The sequence below is a fragment of the Rhagoletis pomonella genome, unplaced genomic scaffold (assembly GCF_013731165.1).
Source record: "Rhagoletis pomonella isolate Grant_MI unplaced genomic scaffold, Rhpom_1.0 Rhpom_scaffold_00006, whole genome shotgun sequence".
Classification (NCBI taxonomy): Eukaryota; Metazoa; Arthropoda; class Insecta; order Diptera; family Tephritidae; genus Rhagoletis; species Rhagoletis pomonella.
Genome location: NW_023458560.1, coordinates 44,108,682 through 44,129,708, shown reverse-complemented (window position 1 = coordinate 44,129,708; position 21,027 = coordinate 44,108,682). Strand labels below are relative to the sequence as shown.

At 33.7% G+C, this 21,027-nt stretch overlaps 1 protein-coding gene across 3 annotated transcripts in view; it reads left to right on the top strand.

Annotated features, from left to right (window-relative positions):
- The window catches only part of LOC118740783 (protein phosphatase 1L-like), a 28,634-nt gene extending 7,847 nt beyond the window's left edge, over positions 1-20,787 (top strand). For 2 of the 3 annotated variants that reach the window (XM_036472466.1, XM_036472468.1), the window contains exon 3: positions 20,335-20,787. In XM_036472466.1, coding sequence (XP_036328359.1) covers positions 20,335-20,662 — 328 coding nt within the window. In that variant the 3' untranslated portion in view covers positions 20,663-20,787. The remainder of the gene's footprint in view (positions 1-20,334) is intronic. The other variant, XM_036472467.1, reaches the window with a different exon arrangement.
- Positions 20,788-21,027: the final 240 nt, after the last annotated feature.

Sequence of the window (21,027 nt, the reverse complement as noted above, 5' to 3'; positions counted from 1 at the left end):
TTATCAAGAAATGCCAAACTTTTCGAAAACGAATTACATTTCAAAGGTAATATTACACGGGTTGTTATAATGCACTAAATTGCACAACGACAATTTTTTGGTTTGAAGTGTCTACGAAATACCGTCGTTTTTTTGCTGGCGGTGCCACGCATTTTCTTCTATAAAAAGTTACAATATTCGAAAATTTTTACTTGTATAGAGGAAAATAATAACCGTCGGCAAAAATAATTATCAAAAATCACCGGCAATTCTTAGTCCCCTTACAGATTCGTCAAGACTTGAGGTGTCTGAAAGAGGACTTAGCCTCTTGAAACTAAAAACTAAACTAAAAAGGTGGTCTTTGTTGTGAAAATTTGTTGAATTTTTATAAAAAGTTTGAAGTGTGAAACGTATTATATAATTAGACTTGTGTAAAAAATTAATAAACCTTGAACAAATAAAATAAATATAGTAGAAACTGATCAAAATGTCGTAACCAAATTTGTTTCACATGACTATGTAAGTATATGCATATTTATATTTTATTTTTCCACGAACAATTCGCTGTTAGCATATATCGTTTTGTATTAACGACTGATATATTTACATATACTTCTTCTGTGCATTAAAAAATTCATCTAGCCAAAAAAAAAGTATTTATTCGTAGAAATTAAGAATTTTGAAAAAAAACAGTACACATTTTTCGAACACAAGAAAATTTATAGATACGAGTGTTAAGCAGAAGATACACAAGCAGACTTGTCTGTAGTACATGTCAAGTTTGACATACGGTCGCATCATGGATAGGCGGGTGTGCATACTAATGGTGATTTCGTTTCTACCAAAAAAAAATTCGCCCTTTCATTGCCCTTTTCTCCTTTCGTGTTCGGCTCTAAAATAAAGGCAAACTGTGAGAAATTTTTTTATTCTTTTCTGAAAATGCCACACTCTTGTAAGGCAAAAAAGGCACATCCCCTGCCCTTTGAAGCTTTGTCAGGGGTGATGGCTGCCCTGAAAATCAGATAGTTGCTTAAAACGACAATATTGTGAATTGCGTGAGCTAGACACGGACAAGAAGGCAAAAAACATGCCCTTTTAAATTGTTGCGTGTAACATCACATTTTGCACCGGGGAAGGGCAGCATTTTTTGGGAGAAACGAAATCACCATAAATTGTAGTTCTGCAGACACGTATGAAAAAAATTTAAATTTTTCAATAAGGCGTATTCTCGTTTTAATACGAATCGAAAATTTGAAATTTTTGTATGGTAAATGATAGGAAAATTTCATGATTTTCGATTCGTAGTTTGTTCGTTTTAAATTACAAAGTTTCCTTCAAACTAAATTTAATACTTACATAGTTGTTGTTGTTGTAGTAGCAGCACTTGACCAGTAAACTTGCTGTTTAGTACTCTTCACCATCTGACGCCAAAGTCCTAAGAAACGCAGGATTTTTCTTGATTGAGTCCAAAACGGCCTCTGTTGTCAGATGGATGTTATATGGATATATTTAGCGCTTTCGAAGAAGTGATCTGTGGTCAGGGTTGCTACTTAGGCATATATTTTTCCTACCAAAAGACTTGAAAACTTAGCAAGAGTAAAGTTTCGGATCTATGCTCTTTGAATTAAAAGAGCTTCGTAAAGAATTTTGCCGCCCAACGGTCTGCCACTTAGGGCCAGTTTTTCACTGCTGGCTCAAACGAAATTTAGTTAAACTCAGTTTAAATTTGAACTAAGTTTAAACTACTGACCAGATTTTCAGTGCGACTTTAGGGACGCTTCATAGTTTAGTTGTTTTGTAGGGCAACACTGTTTTTTTCTTTATGCAGATACAAAACTTTAGCTATTTATTTTCACTTTTGATACGATCAACGGTAAGCCCTAGCTACATACATTAAACTTGCGATTGTACTAAAATTTAATGGGCTACAAAACTGCATACTCGAAAAGAATTCCAAAAAAATCCGATTAAAAAGTTGCAAATCTGTAGGCAAATTTATTGCACTTTCCTGAGCTTTGCACGAATTTTAGAAATTATATTTATATTTGTTTTATTGTGGTATGAACCATATTTCTATGAAAAATTAGCAGAATGAAATTTGAATAAAAATTGTTGCATTTTTTGTGAAAAATTCTGTGTCGATATTTTTTTCCGGCAGTGTAAGTGTAATTTTTCCATTGTTTTTCTATGGCATCTACATATTTCATTAGCATCAAATTTACATTTTTCATGTTTTAAATAATCAAAAACATTTCGTTTTGAAGCATTTATTTCAATGGAAAAAATATATATATTTAAGGTGTGAATATTACTCAGTAAACGGTGGCGATAAAAGTACTTAATAAGAAAATTACGGCAATTTTTCCGTATAATTTTCTATTTATTTATTAATACAATTTTCACATATTTTCTTTTGTTAGTGATGAACAGAATACCTGGAAAGTCGATGTATTTATATATGCCAGAGTTGACGTCGAACGCAATTAAGGGGTACGCACACGTTGTACAAATTATGAATGTGCATAATTGTTTTAATGAAATGATTTTCTTATTTGAGAGGTAAAGGCTAATAAAACCTAAACAATTTTAAGAAAAAGCTAAAAAAGGCTAGAGGCTAAATTAAAATTTTCCGGCTAAAAGAAAATAAAAAAGCTTAATCTAGCCGGTAAAAGGCTTAACACTGGTGAGAAGCCCCTTAATGAATGGCTTCGAAGGCTTGCCGTTTGAAGACTGAAGGCCGATTGTTGTTGACCGAAGTGATGGTTCTTGATCAGATTCTCTCAGAACTTACCATAGTGAGATCGATAATTTGCATCACTCTTAATATTTAGGTTCGTTAAACTTTCAACTTTGGACTGGGGGTTTCACAGACTTTTCGAAATTAAAATGCTATGTGTATTAAGAAGAATTGCTGTCAATGTGTTACCACAATTTTAGGAGTCCTTGAGACGCCATGTCCAAAAAAGCGCATACCAAAGAGTTAGGTCGTTTTTTTTTTTTAAGTTCAATAGTTTGTTTTACCGAGTCTTGACTGTAATTAGCAGAAATAACAGTTAACTATCAAGTTATATCAGAATGACTTGGAAACCTGAGCATACATATGTACATATATATTCACTCAAATAATTACCGCGTTAAAGGGACTAGAACCCTCAATTAATACACTGTATACTTAAAGATTTGCTTCGTCCAAATGACGTAAATGCAACTTGCATAAGTAAATAATCACGAGCGGTAATTGTTTTCAGTAGTTTTGAGTTTTTTGTGTGCACCGATCCACGTAAGTACATACATATACATAGGTGAGCAAAATCATTCAGACTCGCATAAGAAAATATTTTATTTTACTTTTTCAGTGAGCTGAAATAATAGCCCATTTCCACCAAAAGCTTAACTGCAATTAAGAGCTCAGGTAAGTTGCAAGACTTTTAGCAAGGGGTGATCGGAAAGGGTTATTTCTTACTTTTTGCTTTTTGACTTTCGTTTGCTTGTACTTAAGTTGTAATCTCCTTTTTCCAATAGGCATAAACTGCAGTTAAGGCTTGGTGGAAATGTACTAAATATAACAGGCCGATGCTGGCAATTGTCTTTCAACTCATCACGGTCTTTCGTAAGACAAAAGTCTGGCAACTACATATCTTGAAAGCTCTTAACTGTCCTTCAAAAGATCAGCTTACGAGGAGGTCTTAGCGTTATGCTGTTCGCCTCTTAGTAATACGTTTTTTTTTTTAATCAAATTAAACAAAAAAACAAATATTTCTTTTAACAATAAAAATTAATTAATAAAAGAAAAATAAATTAGAAAAAAAAAACTTTATAAAAAAAGAATACTTAAAAATTAAATTAGATTAAAAAATATTTTTATTAAAAATTACAAAAACAAAAACAAAAATAAATGAAGTAAATTTCTAAAAAGTAAATGAAATGTAATAACATATTTTTCTTTTTTACGCAATGAAATTTAAAAATTAACCCAAAAACTGAAAAAAATTTAAAAACGAAAAAAAAACAAAGTTCCTAAAAATTAAATGAAATTAAAAAAATATTATTTTTAAAACAATAACACCAAACCATTAAAGAAAATTAAATTAAGTAAAAAATGCATGAAAAAAAGTTTCTAAAAATTAAATTGAAAAAGAAAAAATGTAGATTTAAACAAAAGAAAAAAATCCGCTCGATTTTGTACGAAAGCCTTTTGACTACAGTATCGGTCATATCTATAGCACGCCATTTCAAGGTGATATTGTGTGCCACTTATGTTTATTTATTTATTTTTAAGAATTTTCAATTAAAATACAGTTCTTTCTCTAACAAACCTCATTTAAACCCAAGTTTAACAATTTGTAGAAAACTTCAAAAAAGTGCAACAAATTTTCACCTTAGTTTCAAACTTTTTTCTCGGAAGTGTTAGAATTTTTTCGAGTACACAGTTTTTTAGCCACTGCAATTTTAGTCTGATAATGTGCAAATGTCAAGTGGCTACGATTTACCGTTAATTTTTTAGAATTTTTTTTGTCGCATTGGCTTTCATATAATGAATAAACTCAATTTATTTGTATATGGATGAAAACCGCAACACCTTTGGCGAAAAAAATTCTAAAAAATCAACGGTAACTTTTAGCAACTTGAAACTTGCACATTATCAGACTAAAATTGGTTGGGCTATAAAACTGTGTATTCAGAAAAATTCAAACACTTCTGAGAAAAAAGTTTGAAATTGTATGGGGTTTGTTTTTATATGGGGTTTGTTAGAGAAAGAACTGTATTTTAATTGAAAATTCTTAAAAATAAATAAATAAACATAAGTGGCACACAATATCACCTTGAAATGGCGTGCTATAGATATGACCGATACTGTATGTTAGCCAGAATTGCCCTGTAAGTCTATTTATCAGAGAAATAAGGCGCTAAGTAAAACATGTATCTTAGAGTGAGTCCCGAAATGAATTTAGTAAATACCCCCAGTTTGAAAACTTTATTTGGGAAGATTTCGCGGCCATGCAAATTTGTACTCGATATGCGCGGAACTTGTAATTCGATGACATTTCAGGTGACGATACCCTGCAGAAAAAAATTTTCGATTGATAAAAAATAACCCACTTATAGTTAGCTTTTTAGCGGGTTTGCTATAAAATATATAACTTGTAGTTAACTACAAAAAGCCAACTTGAAATAAGTTGAGAAGTAATGCAGGAGTCATGCAGACGTATTCGGGAGATTGTTTTCTTTAAACAAGCTTCTATTAAATATCCTCATATACATTTTAGTTTCAATACACGTTTTTCTGCACTTCACAAATACTTTTTCCAATTCAGGACAAATAAAATGATGATTTTTTCGATACGTCTGACGGAATTCGAATATGGGACATCCTACAGCAGAATAAGTAATAAGATCTGTATTGTTAAATAAACAAGTAAAAAAATTAAAAAAAAAAAAAATTTTTTTTTTTTGATATTTTATGTCCAAAAGTAGCTAGTTACAAGTTATTTCTAAGTTGACTATTTCCCGGCCATCGCCATAGAAACATGCTTTCCTCAAAGAAAATATGCAGCTAATTAGTTTCTTCCAAATCAACTTCAAGTTAACTTATAGTTAGACGCATTTCCTGCAGGCATCGGTGTAGCCAGAATGAAATTTCGGGGGGGCTCGACCCTATTAAGCTGGCATTTCAGGGTACTATTTTATATATATATAAGGAAAATTTGAAAGTTAGGGGGGGGAGGCTCGAGCACCCCCCTGCCCCTACCTGGCTACGCCCATGCCTGCAGGGTATGTACATAGTGCATGAACTACTTTATGCACGAGTACATATTGCAAATAAATCTATCTGCAACAATGTTTCAACACTTTCCGGTAGAAATTGCATGATGGCCCATTTCGATTTATTTTTATAAATTATTCCCACTAAGCACGTAGCTACATGCGAGTATACATATACATACGTACATAAGTGTAACGAATTCTTGACAAGAATTTGTTTTTAGAGCCGTAATTCTAACTTGAAAGTTTCTATTGCAGACAATCAAGCAAAAACTTTTACAAGCATATCGCTACCTAAAGGTGAAAAGTCGATTTTTTCAAAAGTTACCTAGTTTTTGATGCAGAATGGCAGGTAATACGAAACTACATCGATTTTTCGTCTCTCCTGAACAATCAACAAAAATTGACTTGGCACCTTTTCACCTTTAGGTACTTATCTATACTTGGTGCTAGCAAATGTTTTAGTACATGGTATTTGCGCTAATAAAATGAAAACGAGTAAAAACTTTTCGCAACACTTTTTCTATTTTTTGCATATAGCAATGGCTAAATATTGTACACCACCATATTCGAAATGTCCTCCATTTGCCTTTCAGCAGCGGCGAAAGCGGCTTGGCCACTCAACGGTTGCACCCCAGACAATGGATATTTTCCACTGCTCGGAAAAGGCGGCGCTTCAATGACTCAAGCCTTCCAAGCGGAAGTGTATGCCATTTGTCAGTGCGCAAAAATTAACTGTGCAATGTGGGAAAAAATATAAAATTGAGGACGCTAAATTCAAAAATACAATTTGAAGTAGAAAATTTGGGTTCTTGTGGCATTTACATAGGTATGTACCAGGGTTGTTGCGAATATTCGGATTCGCATTCGCAACCGCGGAACTTCCGCATAAATTTTAACATTTGCATTCGCATTCGCAATAATCAATGCGGAGCTTTTGCGAATTCGAATATTGTGCAATTCAAGGTGAATTTTATATCTATTGAGGAGGATATATCATTAGTATAGTATGGAAAGGGTTTAACTCACATCCTCGCTGAAATACAAAAAGTCGTAACTAACTAAAAATCCTAAACTCACTTTTTGATTGATTATGATGCATTAGGCAATAAAAAAATTTAGTTAGTTGTGGTTTTTTGCATTTCAGCGACAATGTGAAATACCTTGCCCTTATAATATAGTAGTAACGATATCTTGAAAATTTTGCGTTCATTCGCCTCAAAATATCAAAACACATTCAGCGCATGGAATGGAACAACAAAACGGATTTGTTGGTTTATGGTGCCGACAGCGGTTAGTAATTAATTGTGAGTGCCTGCAACTAGGAAAAGCCGAGCTCAGCTAACTAATAAAACAAAACTAATTACAAGCTGTTCATTACAGGTAAACCTTTCCAAGAAGTCATCCGGGAACTAAGCAGATCGGAGACCTTTATCGTCCGTGATTCCAATAATTCAAATTATTTAAAAAAAAACGGGGTACTTTTTTTAACAAAATAACAAAAGATTTTTGGGAGGATGCCTCCGATATTTGCAGCCCGATGCAATTCTCAAAAAGGAATTATTGCACCGGAATAAAAAAAAAAGAAATATAACTGAAAGTGCTCTCAACTGGTGCAGCGTCAATCGAAAAGAATTTACAATTTTGTTAAGTTTAGAGTTTTTCAAGTTTGTCGCCACGAGCGAGTAGTTATTTAGTGGCGCAGGTTTGATTTACGACCCGTTAGGAAACAGGCTGTAACCCGAAAAGGGTAATGTTCCATTTTTTTTAATTTAAGTACTAAATAAAAAAGACATTAACAAGTAATTTTTAGCAAAAAAAAACCGACTTAAAGAAATATATATATCTATATTTCATTATCCAATGATCGGATCTAAACCAGATTAATACGGGACCACCTCTGAGACACTACCTTTCCGATGCAAAAATAATTATGAAATCGGTTGACGTGGTCCAAAGTTATGCGGTAACATACATAAAAAAAAAAAATATTCCGACGAACTCATAACCTCCTCCTTTTTTGGAAGTCGATTAAAAACGACTAACTTTTCCATTTTTTATTTACCTAAATCACTTAATGTACTCATCAAATTATTTCTTAAGAATATTTAACATCCGCATCCGCGGATGTTAGCTTTTAAACATCCGCATCCGCATTCGCATCCGCGATTGATTAAATTTTATTAAAATTATTTAATAAGGTAAATGAAATAGATATTACAATATGGGTATCAATCGAAATGGTTTTCAAAGTCCTGTACTAAACGTAGAAGGATTGCTACATGTTTAAAAAATCAAATTCACTCTAATTAAGGGAATAAGGTAACTGAAATATGTGTATCAATATAGATATCAGACAAAAGAAAAAATTGGACATATTTAGCAAGAAATAAGAGTAAAAAGATTCCTGAGCTAATTCAAGAGTCCAGCAATTTAAAAGGAATGTAATCAGAACAAATCACTGACTGGCAATGTAAGATCTGCTTCAGTTGAAATCTGGCAGGTATTAAATAGCAAAAAAAAACGAATTTAAATGTGAATAATTCAGTCGAAACTTTTTTAGAACCTTCTTTTATTTCTATTTAAACGAAAGATTTACAAATATTATTAGAATTAATTTCCACGCCAAAATACCCGTTCTTTATAGATGACACCCGCCATTAATACTTGGACATCCCTTTCGTTGATCGATTCAGCCTGTTTTCGCCACATTCTGCAGGAATGCGTTATTCTTGAAGCCGTGCATTTTGTTTTTTTTTTTTTTCTAATGTTGATTTCATATGGGCCCAATAACGCTCGATCGTTTGCAGTTCTGGGCAATTCGGAGGATTGGCCTCTTTTAGTATAATGTTGATTCCATTTTGTGTATAAAACTCTTGCGCGTTTTTGCACAATGGCTTGTTGCCAGATCAGGCCAAAACCATACAGGCTCTCAGAACTACACTCCAGGTGCAATAACATGTTCAGAAATATTCGGACTCCTTTTCAAAGTCCTTAGAACATTTTTCTTCGCTATTTTATTTATACTGTCTGATTTTCCGCCAGATTCCGCCTTTCTCTCAATGCTGTCATTTTTCTTGATATTTGACCTTCCAATTTTCAGCATTTTTACTAACCGACATTGGGGGATGTGTGGATTTTGCATGAATTCGTCCAAAATCAGATGCTACCCCAGAAATGCGAATACAGCTTTCAGACATTATATACCGAACTACTATTGTATACTATACCTAATTAATAACAGTGAAACAATTTCATTCTATACATTAAATTTAAAGTATGTATACCATTTCTACTAAAAGTTTTTATTCATATATAAATTGCTCTGCCTTTGATTTTTAGTCATTTAATGTGGGGTTCCATAAAATGAATGGTGTTTAGTAAGGGTTCCATCATCTGAAAAGTTTAAGAACCCCTGGTCGACAGGTCAAGCTTTTTAATCTGACACTTACTTTTTGAAAATAGAACGAATCGTGGAGATCTGATGAATTTAAAAAAAAAATGATTATATGCATTAGCGAAAAACGCATTACTTCAAAAAGTGCAAATAAAGAGCAGATTTTTATTTCTTCTCTCGAAAGCTAAAACCCCGTACTATACAAAGTAAAATAATAAAAAATGACATATTTTTACATATATTTTTTATTCATTCCATTAAAATTTACCTTTTTTTTAATTTTGATTTTCTGGAATACCGCAGGGACTATGTTTAATTTTATTCCAAAATTTTTAATCCTGTCGCTCTACTATCTATGTGGAAATAAAAAACGTCAAACCAACATTTTATTTCAAGGAATGTATTTTTGACATTTGTTTCCGTGAAGAGCTTACGCATGGCTATGCTCTTATTGAAATTCTTAGTGTTATTTTATAGGAAACATTTTTGTTTAAATCTTTTTAGTGGATAAATTACCTTTACAAAAATACCAAACACGTTCACATTGCAGACAAAGAATTTTTCGATTTTTGCCCACTTAGGCGGCACTGTGCGCTGCCATTTTTTTTTTTAATTTCATGGTACAATCTTGAAACTTCACAGATATTTTGTATTCGATGCCAAAATCCATTGCCTCTAACATGAATATTCTATTTGAAAACTTCCAAAAGTCATTAAAAAAAAAAAAAAAACAATTATGATTTTTACGGGTGACATGAAAAAATTAGTAGTTTTCTGCCTAAATAAACGTTTTAAGGCTAAAATTGTTCAAATACTTGATTTATTTCTGACGAGGGAAGGGAGTGACACTAAAAAAAATAATATATGACATATTTATTTTTATTTAAAAAATGGGCTGAAATTATACTTGTTGTGACATATGTATAAAATGGTTTTAATTTTAACAAATTTGTTCGCAAACTTGTCGCTCACATTCTTCAAGAGCTTATTAATTCAGAATTCTCCGTTTGTTAGAAAATGCGAAAAACTATTTCTTAGAACATGTTAACTATATATGTATATGCACAAGCAAAACTTCAGACTTTTTCAACAAATTACAACAGAATTTTGCTTGAACTTTTTCTAGAAGGGAAAAAAATATTCGAATACTTTTGGCGCTTAATATCAAAAATGACAACTGTTGAATTAATACCATTTTGAAAAACGGGTAGAGTATGTACATATTTACATTGACTCGAGGCAGGGTATTTGCTAGTAATTTAGGCGCGACATAAAAAGTACTGAAAGCAAAATAGAAATTGGAAGGAATTAAGAAATATATAAATTCATATATATGTATGTATGTATGAATGTTAGATATGTAATTGTGTAAAATCGACCCATTTTTCATTTGTTTCGTCAGCTGACACGCCTACCAAATTGCCTACGTGCTGGCATATATGTAGGCATTGGTTTTTCTTCAACGCGGCCGTCGTCACCACTTTCATGCCGCCGAGCAATATACATATATGTATGTATGTATGTACATACAATTGCATTTTTAGATTTTTACACGAGTCACAATTTGATGGACGATTTTTCAAATTTTTCTCGAATTCTGGTGGTTACGAACACAGACATAAACACTTAAATGAGAACAAAACAAACAAAAAAAAATTGAGCCTTTAATTCCTATTTTTCTCTCTTCGGCGCAATAAATTTAATTTAAATTCTTATATACATAGTATTTATGAGCACATTAATTATATTTAATAAATTTGTATTTTGTTTCTTTTGCTTTCCATTAAATTTTTGATTTTTCTTTGCTGCCTTTCACTTTTCTTTCTTTTAAATTAAACATCAAGTGGCTTTCTTTTTATTAATATTTTGCTTATGAATATGCTATGCATACGACTTACATAGATACAACCAAATTTGCTTTATCATTTCATTGCTTTATTATTTTTTTCATTATTTCTCTTTATTTTTAGATCTCAAAATTATGTTTTTTTTTTGTTCTGTTGTTTTAAAAATTAGCTTTTTATGAATAGATTTAATATTTTCTAATTTTATTAATTTGGATTGCGAAAAGAATTATGTTGAATAAACAAGTGCATTTTTGTGGGTGGCAGAAATACAGTTTCATTGATAGATTTGAACATATGACATGCAGACAGTGACGAGCAGAACTGACTTGTTATAAAAACTGCAATAGACCGTCAGCGACAAAAAAATAAAATAAATATCGACGCGAATTTTCTAGGCTAGAAAACTGCAACTCAAAAATTTTCAAAACATTCAAAGTAAACAGTTTAAAATGCTAACGATTTTCCTTTTAGAATTTTCGCACAAAGTTTAAAATTTTGACTAACATGGTTTTACTTATAGCATTAACCATATTTTCATTAGAAATTAAGATAAAAATTTATACTTGATGTGAATATTTAAAAAAATCACCATTTCGAGCCCTAACCGCCAACATTTTTTTATTTATTATTATTTTTTTCGTTGCAGAAATGTTTCTAGAACATCTAGATACATAGCTCTTATCATTCTCGAGATATTAGATTTTGTCATAGAAAAAAGTTAATTTTCTACTTTTTATTTTTTTTTTTAATATTTTTATTGAGCTTTCTACACTACATGAATATCACCACAGAATTTTTGTAGGATAAGACTCTTGAAAATCCCTATAGCTTCCTTTTCTTGTTTCGATGTCGGAGCCCAAAAAGTACCCGCTACTTTTTGCTTGATATCATGACTCTCATCTGGATCGTAAGAAAACCCCTTCACTACTTCGAATTTATACAGCCCTATTCTGCATTTCGATTACGTTCCCGCATTCCGCTCCGCTGGAATCTAAAGAGCGAAATACACCACACAAGCGGTTTGACAAACCAAGCGAAATTTCCCTTTGCTTCAAGCCATTTGTGCTGTGTATGGGGGTGTTTGAAGGTTTGACAAACCGCTTGAGGGAAATTTGAGCAAAAATCAAAATTTTTTGATTTTCTGGCCGCCATGTTGATGTTTGATCAAACCGCTTGCGTTGTGTATAGCAAAATCGCCTCATTCGCAACGAAATTTTCACCGAGTAAGGACGTAAGAGAGGAAAATGAAAGAAAACCATAATATTTAGCATTGCGAACTGGAAGAAAACTAAAATTCTTTGCTTGAACGAGTCATGTTTGCATGGTGTATGGCGAAATGGGAAAAGTAGGTTTGAAGAATGTTTGACAAGCCGCTTGTGTGGTGTATTTCGCTTTTTACTTAGGTATTCTGCGTTACGATCGAAATGAAAGAAGAAGAGGAAGAGAGAAAACATCTTTCGAAATCAGCTGTTTGCCTAGGAATGTGTGAAATCGAAACAAAACAAAGAAATATTTGCCACCAAACTATAGCAGCATATGAAGTTAAAGTTTGTAAATATTTTAAAATAACTAAATATACCTCGCATCACTGTAATTTAAAAATAAAATTTAAGTGGATACATAATTATAAGAACGAAATCCATAGCCGCTGCGTTATTGCTTGAAGAGAAGAACGAGTCCCAGATTGCTGATGCGGAAGTTGAAAGGCGGAGATTTAGGGACATGTTTGATCTTTTTCAGATGAGTGAAGAGTCTTAAGGAATTAATCTTGAACTGTATTACTCATCGCTTAAAGTCAGTGAAATTATAAGCGTTGTTTGAGCACTCCACAAAATTTGCATTTACTACAGTGGAAGATTTGACCGCAAATGAATCCCATTTTGTAAGCCGTCAGGAGGAGGGGAAGAACAAAGCTTATCTTTCCATAGCAAATCGAATTCGAGGCAACATACGCACTTCTTTTAGTAAAAACGAGTGCAATAATAAAAGCATCTTTTTTATGTAACTTCACATTTTATGTATGTATGTATCTATGTGCATACATCTATTAATTTTATATAAAAAGAATAAATTGCATTCAGTGCATTTCACAGTCTTATTTATAGATAATGTAAACAAAAACGCCTGGACTTCCACTTTGAAAACGTCGACATCCCTTTTGGTTGCCATTATTTGAGCCAATTTTTCGTATTGCCCGTATTACCGCTCGCGAAAACACAGAAATCGAGAAAATTCATTTATTATGACTTTTACAATCATGCACAGTATATTTTACTTAAATTTTTTATAAAATTTTATTATTTAAACCCACGAAAATAACAATTGAAACGTTCTCCGTCAACAAATTTGCAACTTAGAAAAACGGAACTACGATCGAAATGTAGAATAGGTATAATCGTAAATTTTGAAGATTGATCGAAAGGAAACGGAACGCAGAATACCAAAGTTGCCAAACGGAGAAAATTTTGATTCGAGTCGAAATGCAGAATAGGGCTGATAGCTATCGCTCACTGTAATATTCAGCTCTTTTTCTTCCTTATTTGAGTTGAAGAAAATTTCCCCTTCGGGCCTGGTGTTGAGACAAAGAGAGTGATCTAAAACATCAATTCGTAAATTGTTTGTCTTTTTTACCTAAAAACAGCATGTAGGTAATGAATTCATAAAAAACTTTAAAATGCGTTTCTCGGTTCCTGCGACCATGGAAATGGATTCCTTGACGCAACAAGAGCAGCAAAAATGTGTTAAAACTTTTTAAAAAGTTCACTGCATACTACTATTTTCAGGTCAAAAAAGGGGAAAAAATGGAAACCCCCATTTTTTTGAATGTAATTTAAAAGGAAATTTTGCTAATCCAACGAAACTATTTTTCCTGAATTCACTATCTCAAAAGCCCTAAACGCTTTTGAATTTTTTTCGCTTGCTGTTCCCGTTTTCGGGATATTAGAATTTGTCACGAAAAAAGTTCAATTTCCACACTTTGCGGCCGCCCTGGAAGCCGTTCTTGAACTCAAGCCAATGCATTCTACTGTTGAATAGGCGGCGAAGCGACTCTTCTAAAGTTCGCGTGAGAGGGCTTTAACAAAGTAAGGTTTTCAAATCTGGGAACAAGGACAAGGTAGGTAGGCTCCCAGCTCCCACTATCTCTGTTTCCCGGAGTCGATTTCATTACACTTGTGGGAAAATATTAAAAAAATCAAAAGAAGTTGAACTTTTTTTGTCTATGGAAACTTTTATTTCAAACTGTCTTCGAAGCAATCGAACCATATTCGCAAAAGAATATACTCATTCAACCTTATCTATCGTGAGTTTCGCCCGAAAAAAATTCGCCCGAAATTTTTTCATCCGCCCGTAGTGAATACTCGGAAACGAAAAGTGATAAGTGAACCAGTTCGAGGAAAATGAAACTCATAATAAGGCTGATTTTGTATTTTTAATCAAAAATTCCATAATAATTTGTTCAAATCCAGCAATTTAACCAGTTACAACGCACTCTAACCTAAATAATTGTTTAACATAGATACAATTTTGTAACTGGACAATCATTTCAATTGTAATATTACGATCAAAATTAAAGAAATAAAAAAAATTTCGTGTACAAAATCTATGGAAAAATCAATAGGGCAATCCATTCTAGAGCTATGCTCAGTATTACGTAAGCAACTTTGTTTTATACATATATATAGAGATTTAAATTTTTACATATTTGACAACCCTATTCAAAATTATTAATTATGGTTAAGAGTGCATTTAAATGACTTGAATTCCCTGAATACGTTCCAATATTTTACTCGATATATATTTGAGTCGCTAAGATTTGAAGCGAATGGCAGCCCTGTTAAAAAGTTTTTATCTTTTACCTCAACCAGCGAAGCTGTCCTTCAAAATGGTGTTTCAATCATTCAATTTGATGGAGTATTATGGAAGATATGGCGCTTTATTAGCCGGATACAGTGCTTTCAGCTTTTTAAGGCCCCTTTTTTTTAATGAATAACTAAATTTGAACAACTTGACTATTTTTTCGCATGAGATATCAAAACGAGATATCATTCATTAAATTTGATAAAAATAGTAAGGGAGATATCGTTTGGTAAAAGAAAAATACCTTTTAGAAATAAGTATATACATATGTAGATATGTAGATACCTATTTGAAAATATTTCGGTTTATTTCCTAATGAAATTGTTGTTAACCAAACCTTAAACCGTTTAACCTTTAAAACTGTTAACCTCGCTTTTAATTTTTTAGAATAAAATAAAAAGCCATTATCTTTTACTCCATGTTTTTTCTTTTTATGACCATGCCAATTTGAATTCAAAGCGAGTTTGATTGAAATTCACTCGGAAGTGAATTGCAGAACCTGCCTGATAGTCTCAGAATCGATGCTCATCACGAAAAGTATCTATGTATTATCGGCATTAGTCGATGTAGCTAAGAAGACAAAAAAAATAAAAATTTGTCAGTAAATGTGGTTTTATTGTTTTTCAAAATATTCTTCAGTATTATTTAAAAAAAAGAAATACCCTTGATGAGTGCTTCAACACTAAAAGTCGAAACAAGTTCATCGATTGCACTGTTGTTGTATTGATCCAAGTCAAAAGTTATTTTAGCTATTTTTTTTAAATAATAAAATCTTCAAATTTCTTTTATTTCGTAACTTTGTTCAATCCCAAGATTAGATTTGAGACGTTAATGAAAGATTAAAAAAAATTAAAAATTAACTTTTCATCCAAGCAATATATTTTTAATTGATTTTTTGTCAAGTTCCAGACTTCAGTAGAGACAAGTTGATGACAAGCAATGCTATAATGTCAAATAAAAATCAATATTTACCTACATACATACATACTTATTTAGAAATACGCAAATACATCTGTACATTAATACCAATTTTGGTTTTATACGCTCTAATCTTTGTCATGTTACTACACTCATACATATGTACATATGTACGTACACTACGGTGGTCCAAAAAAAAATAATTCGGAATTTTAATGCTCTCACCCCCTAGGATTGTTCCATACTGAAAAAATTATGCCCTGTTTTGTCAAAGTTTTCCATGTATTTTATATGAGAAAAAAAAAATTGTAGTAATGGTATGGAATTCAAATTGAAAATCAATATTTTTCGATTGGAAAAATGTTCAGGATACTTTAAATAATAATACCCAATTGTTTATTTAACAATATTTTTTATATTAACTATTCTGTATAGGACCCTTAAAAACCCAAAAAATGCAATGTGGGAACCCATATAAAATACATGGAAAAGTTTGAGCGCTTTGAGCGACCTCTAAATATTTTTCGGTTTCAAATTAAAAAAAGAGGCGTATATTTTTTCGGCTCAGAACAATCCTAGGGGGTGAGAACTTTAAAATTCCGACTAAACTTTTTTTTTTTTTACCACCCTAGTGTACGTACATATGTATGTATGAGTGTAGCATGACAAAGATTTGCTCATCCCAATAAAATTCCGACTTTACTTTTTCACATGCATTTTTGGACCACCCTAATTTGCACACATGAATACATGCATACATACATATAGTATGTACTTATTTACATATGCATGCCTCGTATGATTGAAATCCAATGAGGGAATTAAATCATCATTATCAAAACGCGTGCAAGTTTAATTTTTATTTGCCCTGTAATGCAGACGTTGTTTAGTTTAGTCATTGTTTTGTTGTTGCTTCATTGTTTTAACTGCTTACCAGAATCATTTAATTTACCGCTGGCAGCTGATAATTTTTTGTATGTAAACTTGTCCATCTGCGCCGCACAGTGGTAGAGCCCCATAAAAAATATGGCGAAAAATTCCAATTGTATTTCGATTTTACTGGTAATTTGTTGGCTGTGGTATTTTTTCTTAGGAATGAAGAAATCTGAAAAAATCACATAGATTGGCAAACTGCCCCACCCACCTACCTAGGGTACGAAAATGGTAAACGTTACCAATGATAAACAGTTACACTATCTATGAAGTAATTGAAAATGCTTTAAATCATAAAAATGTCAACTCTGAAAGGACTAGGAAAAAAGGTGAAATCCCGTTATGGAGCAAATAAAACCAATAAAGTCCGATCATTCAATTACCAGTGTTGAGTCTGTGAAATGCCTGTTCGAATTTTGACTTAAAAATGCGAATCATACAACGCCGACAGCAAGTGTTCTTTCAATACTACTGGTGCCATTTTTTTCGCGAAATCCATAAATATTGTTAATAGGCATGTCTTTAGTCTAGCCAACCACTTAGTTGGGTATTTCGAGACATTTTGAAACTTGTACTTTCTGCCATTTTCAGACCACTGTGCACCGTAACTTAGCAACTAAAAGATAATGTTTATGCCAAATGCAGAATTACCTGGCAACTTTTTAAATTAGCAACGTCAAATAAACATATCAAACGATCACAACTGTGTTAAAATTGGAAATTTTCGCCCTTGTTTTATATTTAAAATACACTGGAAAACGTAAATTTTAATATTTTCATATGATTAAAACATTGACATACTGTATCGGATATGAATTTCTTTGCATTGTCGTTCATTCGTATATTCCTCTACGATCATTCGACAGGCTTGAATACCAAAAATCGTGGTGCTTATTGAAGTCACCAACTACCATTCGTTTTTTACCTACTTCATATATACATATATATATTTTGAGCTCGACATTGCCTGATCGAATACCCTCGAAAACCCTGACATTCTAGGATTGTATCCCTGCGGTCGTTGCCTGCTTCGTCCACCATTATATCGCTCGCGGTGTTTGGACGGTGCACATTGTGCCTATCCGACGCAGCTCAACAATGTTGAGTTGCTGTGCAGCTTTGTCTCTTGTACCGCTGCTATCAACATTCCATGTCGACCCATGAAGACGGTTATATCCTCAATCTTGCCCTGAAGTCCGTTATCGTTGAATTGTAGGGTGTGCCTTAGGAGACTGATTGCAATGTGGAGTGTGAGGGAGTTGTGTTGCCTGGTGGCCGTTCGATGTGTGTGATGCTTAACGGGGTGCTGACTTGTGGTGGTAGTGGGCGGCTTCGCAGATGTAGTACAACAGGGCTCCACGTAGTTGCGGGGGTGCGCAGTCCTGAACATGCCCTAAAGGTGCACCAGACAAGGCAGGAATTGCACTTGACTGATGTCACGTAACGGTATATTATGGACCGACACACTCAGGAGATTGTTGGAGAAACTAGGCGCTGTTGGCGGCGGCGTGTTGGTGAGGGTGCGGTTGTGTCCGCGTGTCTGTCTATGGCTGTGTTGTGTCGGGGTGTTGTTGAGTTAAAGGCCCTACACACGCATTGATTTATCGGCAAACCAGTTGGCCAACCGCTAGAAGTTGGTGGTAAATAAGCCGTGTGTAGGCAAGTTGGCAAACCTTCGTCAAGTTGTTCGTCAGGTTGGAGAAAAATCAAAAATTTTTGGTTTTTGAGGCAGGTTGGTCAACTTGTTGCTCTCTGTGTAGACAAGTTGGCAACCTAAAATAACGTTAACATGTGGTTCATTTCGCTAGTGAAAATGCGTATAATTTATGAAAACGGGGGCGGTAGCAATAACAAATACATAAAAATGAGAAGCATTTCTAGCATAGCTTAAAAATTTACCAGTGCTGTTGTGTTGTTCACAGTTCAAAAGCTGTGACTCAAATGAAATCGGCCAACTAGTTCGCGCGTTTGTAGGGAATTTCGCTAAGTAGGTTGTTCAACTGGTTGGCCGATAAATCAATGCGTGTGTAGGGCCTTTTAGTGTTGTGTTGCTCGGGCGAGCTCCGGTCTGCCATGGAGGCGGTCTGGTTAGCACAGCATGGGCCCATGAATGACGTGGTCCACTGCCGGTGTGTTCTTAAGCCCGAGCAGATTCGGAGGTGACACCACTCGCCGTAAGTGGTGCACCTGACCGAGTGGGAGTTTGCGTGCAATCGTCTCTGGTATACGCAGCAGGTGTTTATTTCTGGTCCTGGGTTAGACTCTATGCCAGCCCTGAACATAAGAGTATGGAACAGATGTAGCCCCAGTTGCGAACAACGTTTGAGAGATTTCGCCGACCTAAACGGGGTTAGATCGCAGAAACAATAGCCCTTGGTCGGGTAAAACCCGAGTCATTCCGGTACGTATAAGCGGCTGTCGTGAGAATGACCTTGGTCTGCCGAATTAGTCGATCAGATGGACGATTATGTCGATGGTTTTCGCAAAAAATTTCCACATTTTGCAAGCGTTGTTCTAGTGTTAGACTATTCACGTTCAAATGGCAACACAAACTGCGCCCAATTGATAATAGGCAGTGTCTGATTTGACCAAATCTTGACCCTTTAATCGTTATCGGAAACCAGAGCCTCTAAAGAAACGCTCGTTACTTCAGAAAAGCCCACAAAAAATCTTTTACAGTGTTGAATCACAAAATTTGTCTACCAAATGTTGGAGAGTTGGCTTCACGATATTTTTGTTCGCTTTAACTATCATTATATTTATCGATGTCTACATTCGTGCAGTTATCGATTTATTAACCGACATATTTATCGATATTCTTATTGAAATATCTATCAATTAATTTTTCAATATTCATTTGGATACATTTATCGATTTTTTTCCAATTACATACATATTTTTTCGTTGTTATCAAAACCATAAATCTCCACGCCAAAAGCCGGCCTGATTTTCTCAAACTCCTTACCCACTTATGTCTGATGCCCTCCCATATGAGTAATGATGCTTTAATGTTTTACTGCAGTTATAATTTCTTTTTTATCAACAACGCAGCAAACCACATGACTATTTGATTGGTATATTTATGTACATATGTATGTATGTATGCAGGGACATTAATTTGGAAGCAAATATTCCATTAGCTAATTGCTTTGCTTGGTAAACCAAAAAAAAAAAAAAAAACAGACCACAAAACAAACACAAAAGTATGAATACTCATATGGTTGGGCGTAAGCGCCGCGTTTTAATTTTATTGCGGCCCATCCTTTCATTCATATCGAAATTAACTCACCCATTCCGTAACACCATTTTACCTGTACTTACATATGTAGTAAAATATTAGCTGCATATCTAGGAATGAATGTGCAGATATATAAAAAAAATTTGTGCACAGGTGCATATGTATGATTGTACTCGAATACCTATGTAAATAAGTTGATACATATCCATACAAAACTAGTAGTACATGCAATCAACACCACCACCGCACTTCATTTAGATTAAAAACACACACACTTTTCTTTTTTCCATTTTCGTCATCAAACGGTTGTTGACCACTTGTTTTTTCCACACACAAATACTTTGTTGTTGTTGTAGCTTTTTCTAATATTTCGTTCCATTTTTCGCCACCCACCTTTTCAGATACATTATCGAAGAGAATATCAATAATAATACAGGTATCTCATTGTTTGCCATTTTCGATGGACATGGCGGTGAATTCGCTGTGGATTTTGCCAAAGATATTTTAGTCAAAAATATTTATAATAAAATTATTGCAACAACAAAATTACTCGGCAATCAGCAACAGCTCTCCTCCAACAACAACAATGCAGCAACCGATGCTGATTACGTAGATTATGACGCGAGTCCATATCTAAAGAGGAGAGCGAGCCGCAAAGATGACAGCAATAAGGAGAACAACGAACCGTCGGTACGACGTCGTGACAGTTTGCGCAAGGCACACAGGTGAGTTGTTTTTTTTTCTCTTATTTGACCGGCCGGGGGGATACATTTGTATGTACATATGTGTGTGAGTTTTTGTGGTTAAAGCCATTAAAGTTGCAGGTAATTAGCTACTGACTGTAAATTTTAATGCAATTTGCTATGGTAGTGACCACATGTCATGGTAAGTATGTATTATTTTTTTTGGTCAATTCTCTTGATTACACCGTGCGGCAGTAAATTTTACACACACTAAAATGAATATACTCACGAAGCTGTGGGCAAAATATAGTAAAATTGTGTATTTCGTTTTTCTCTCTGACGTCAGGATTTTTTAAAAGGACTGAAATTTCAAAGCTGTGATTAATTCAAAAAAATAAATATTTAAAAAAA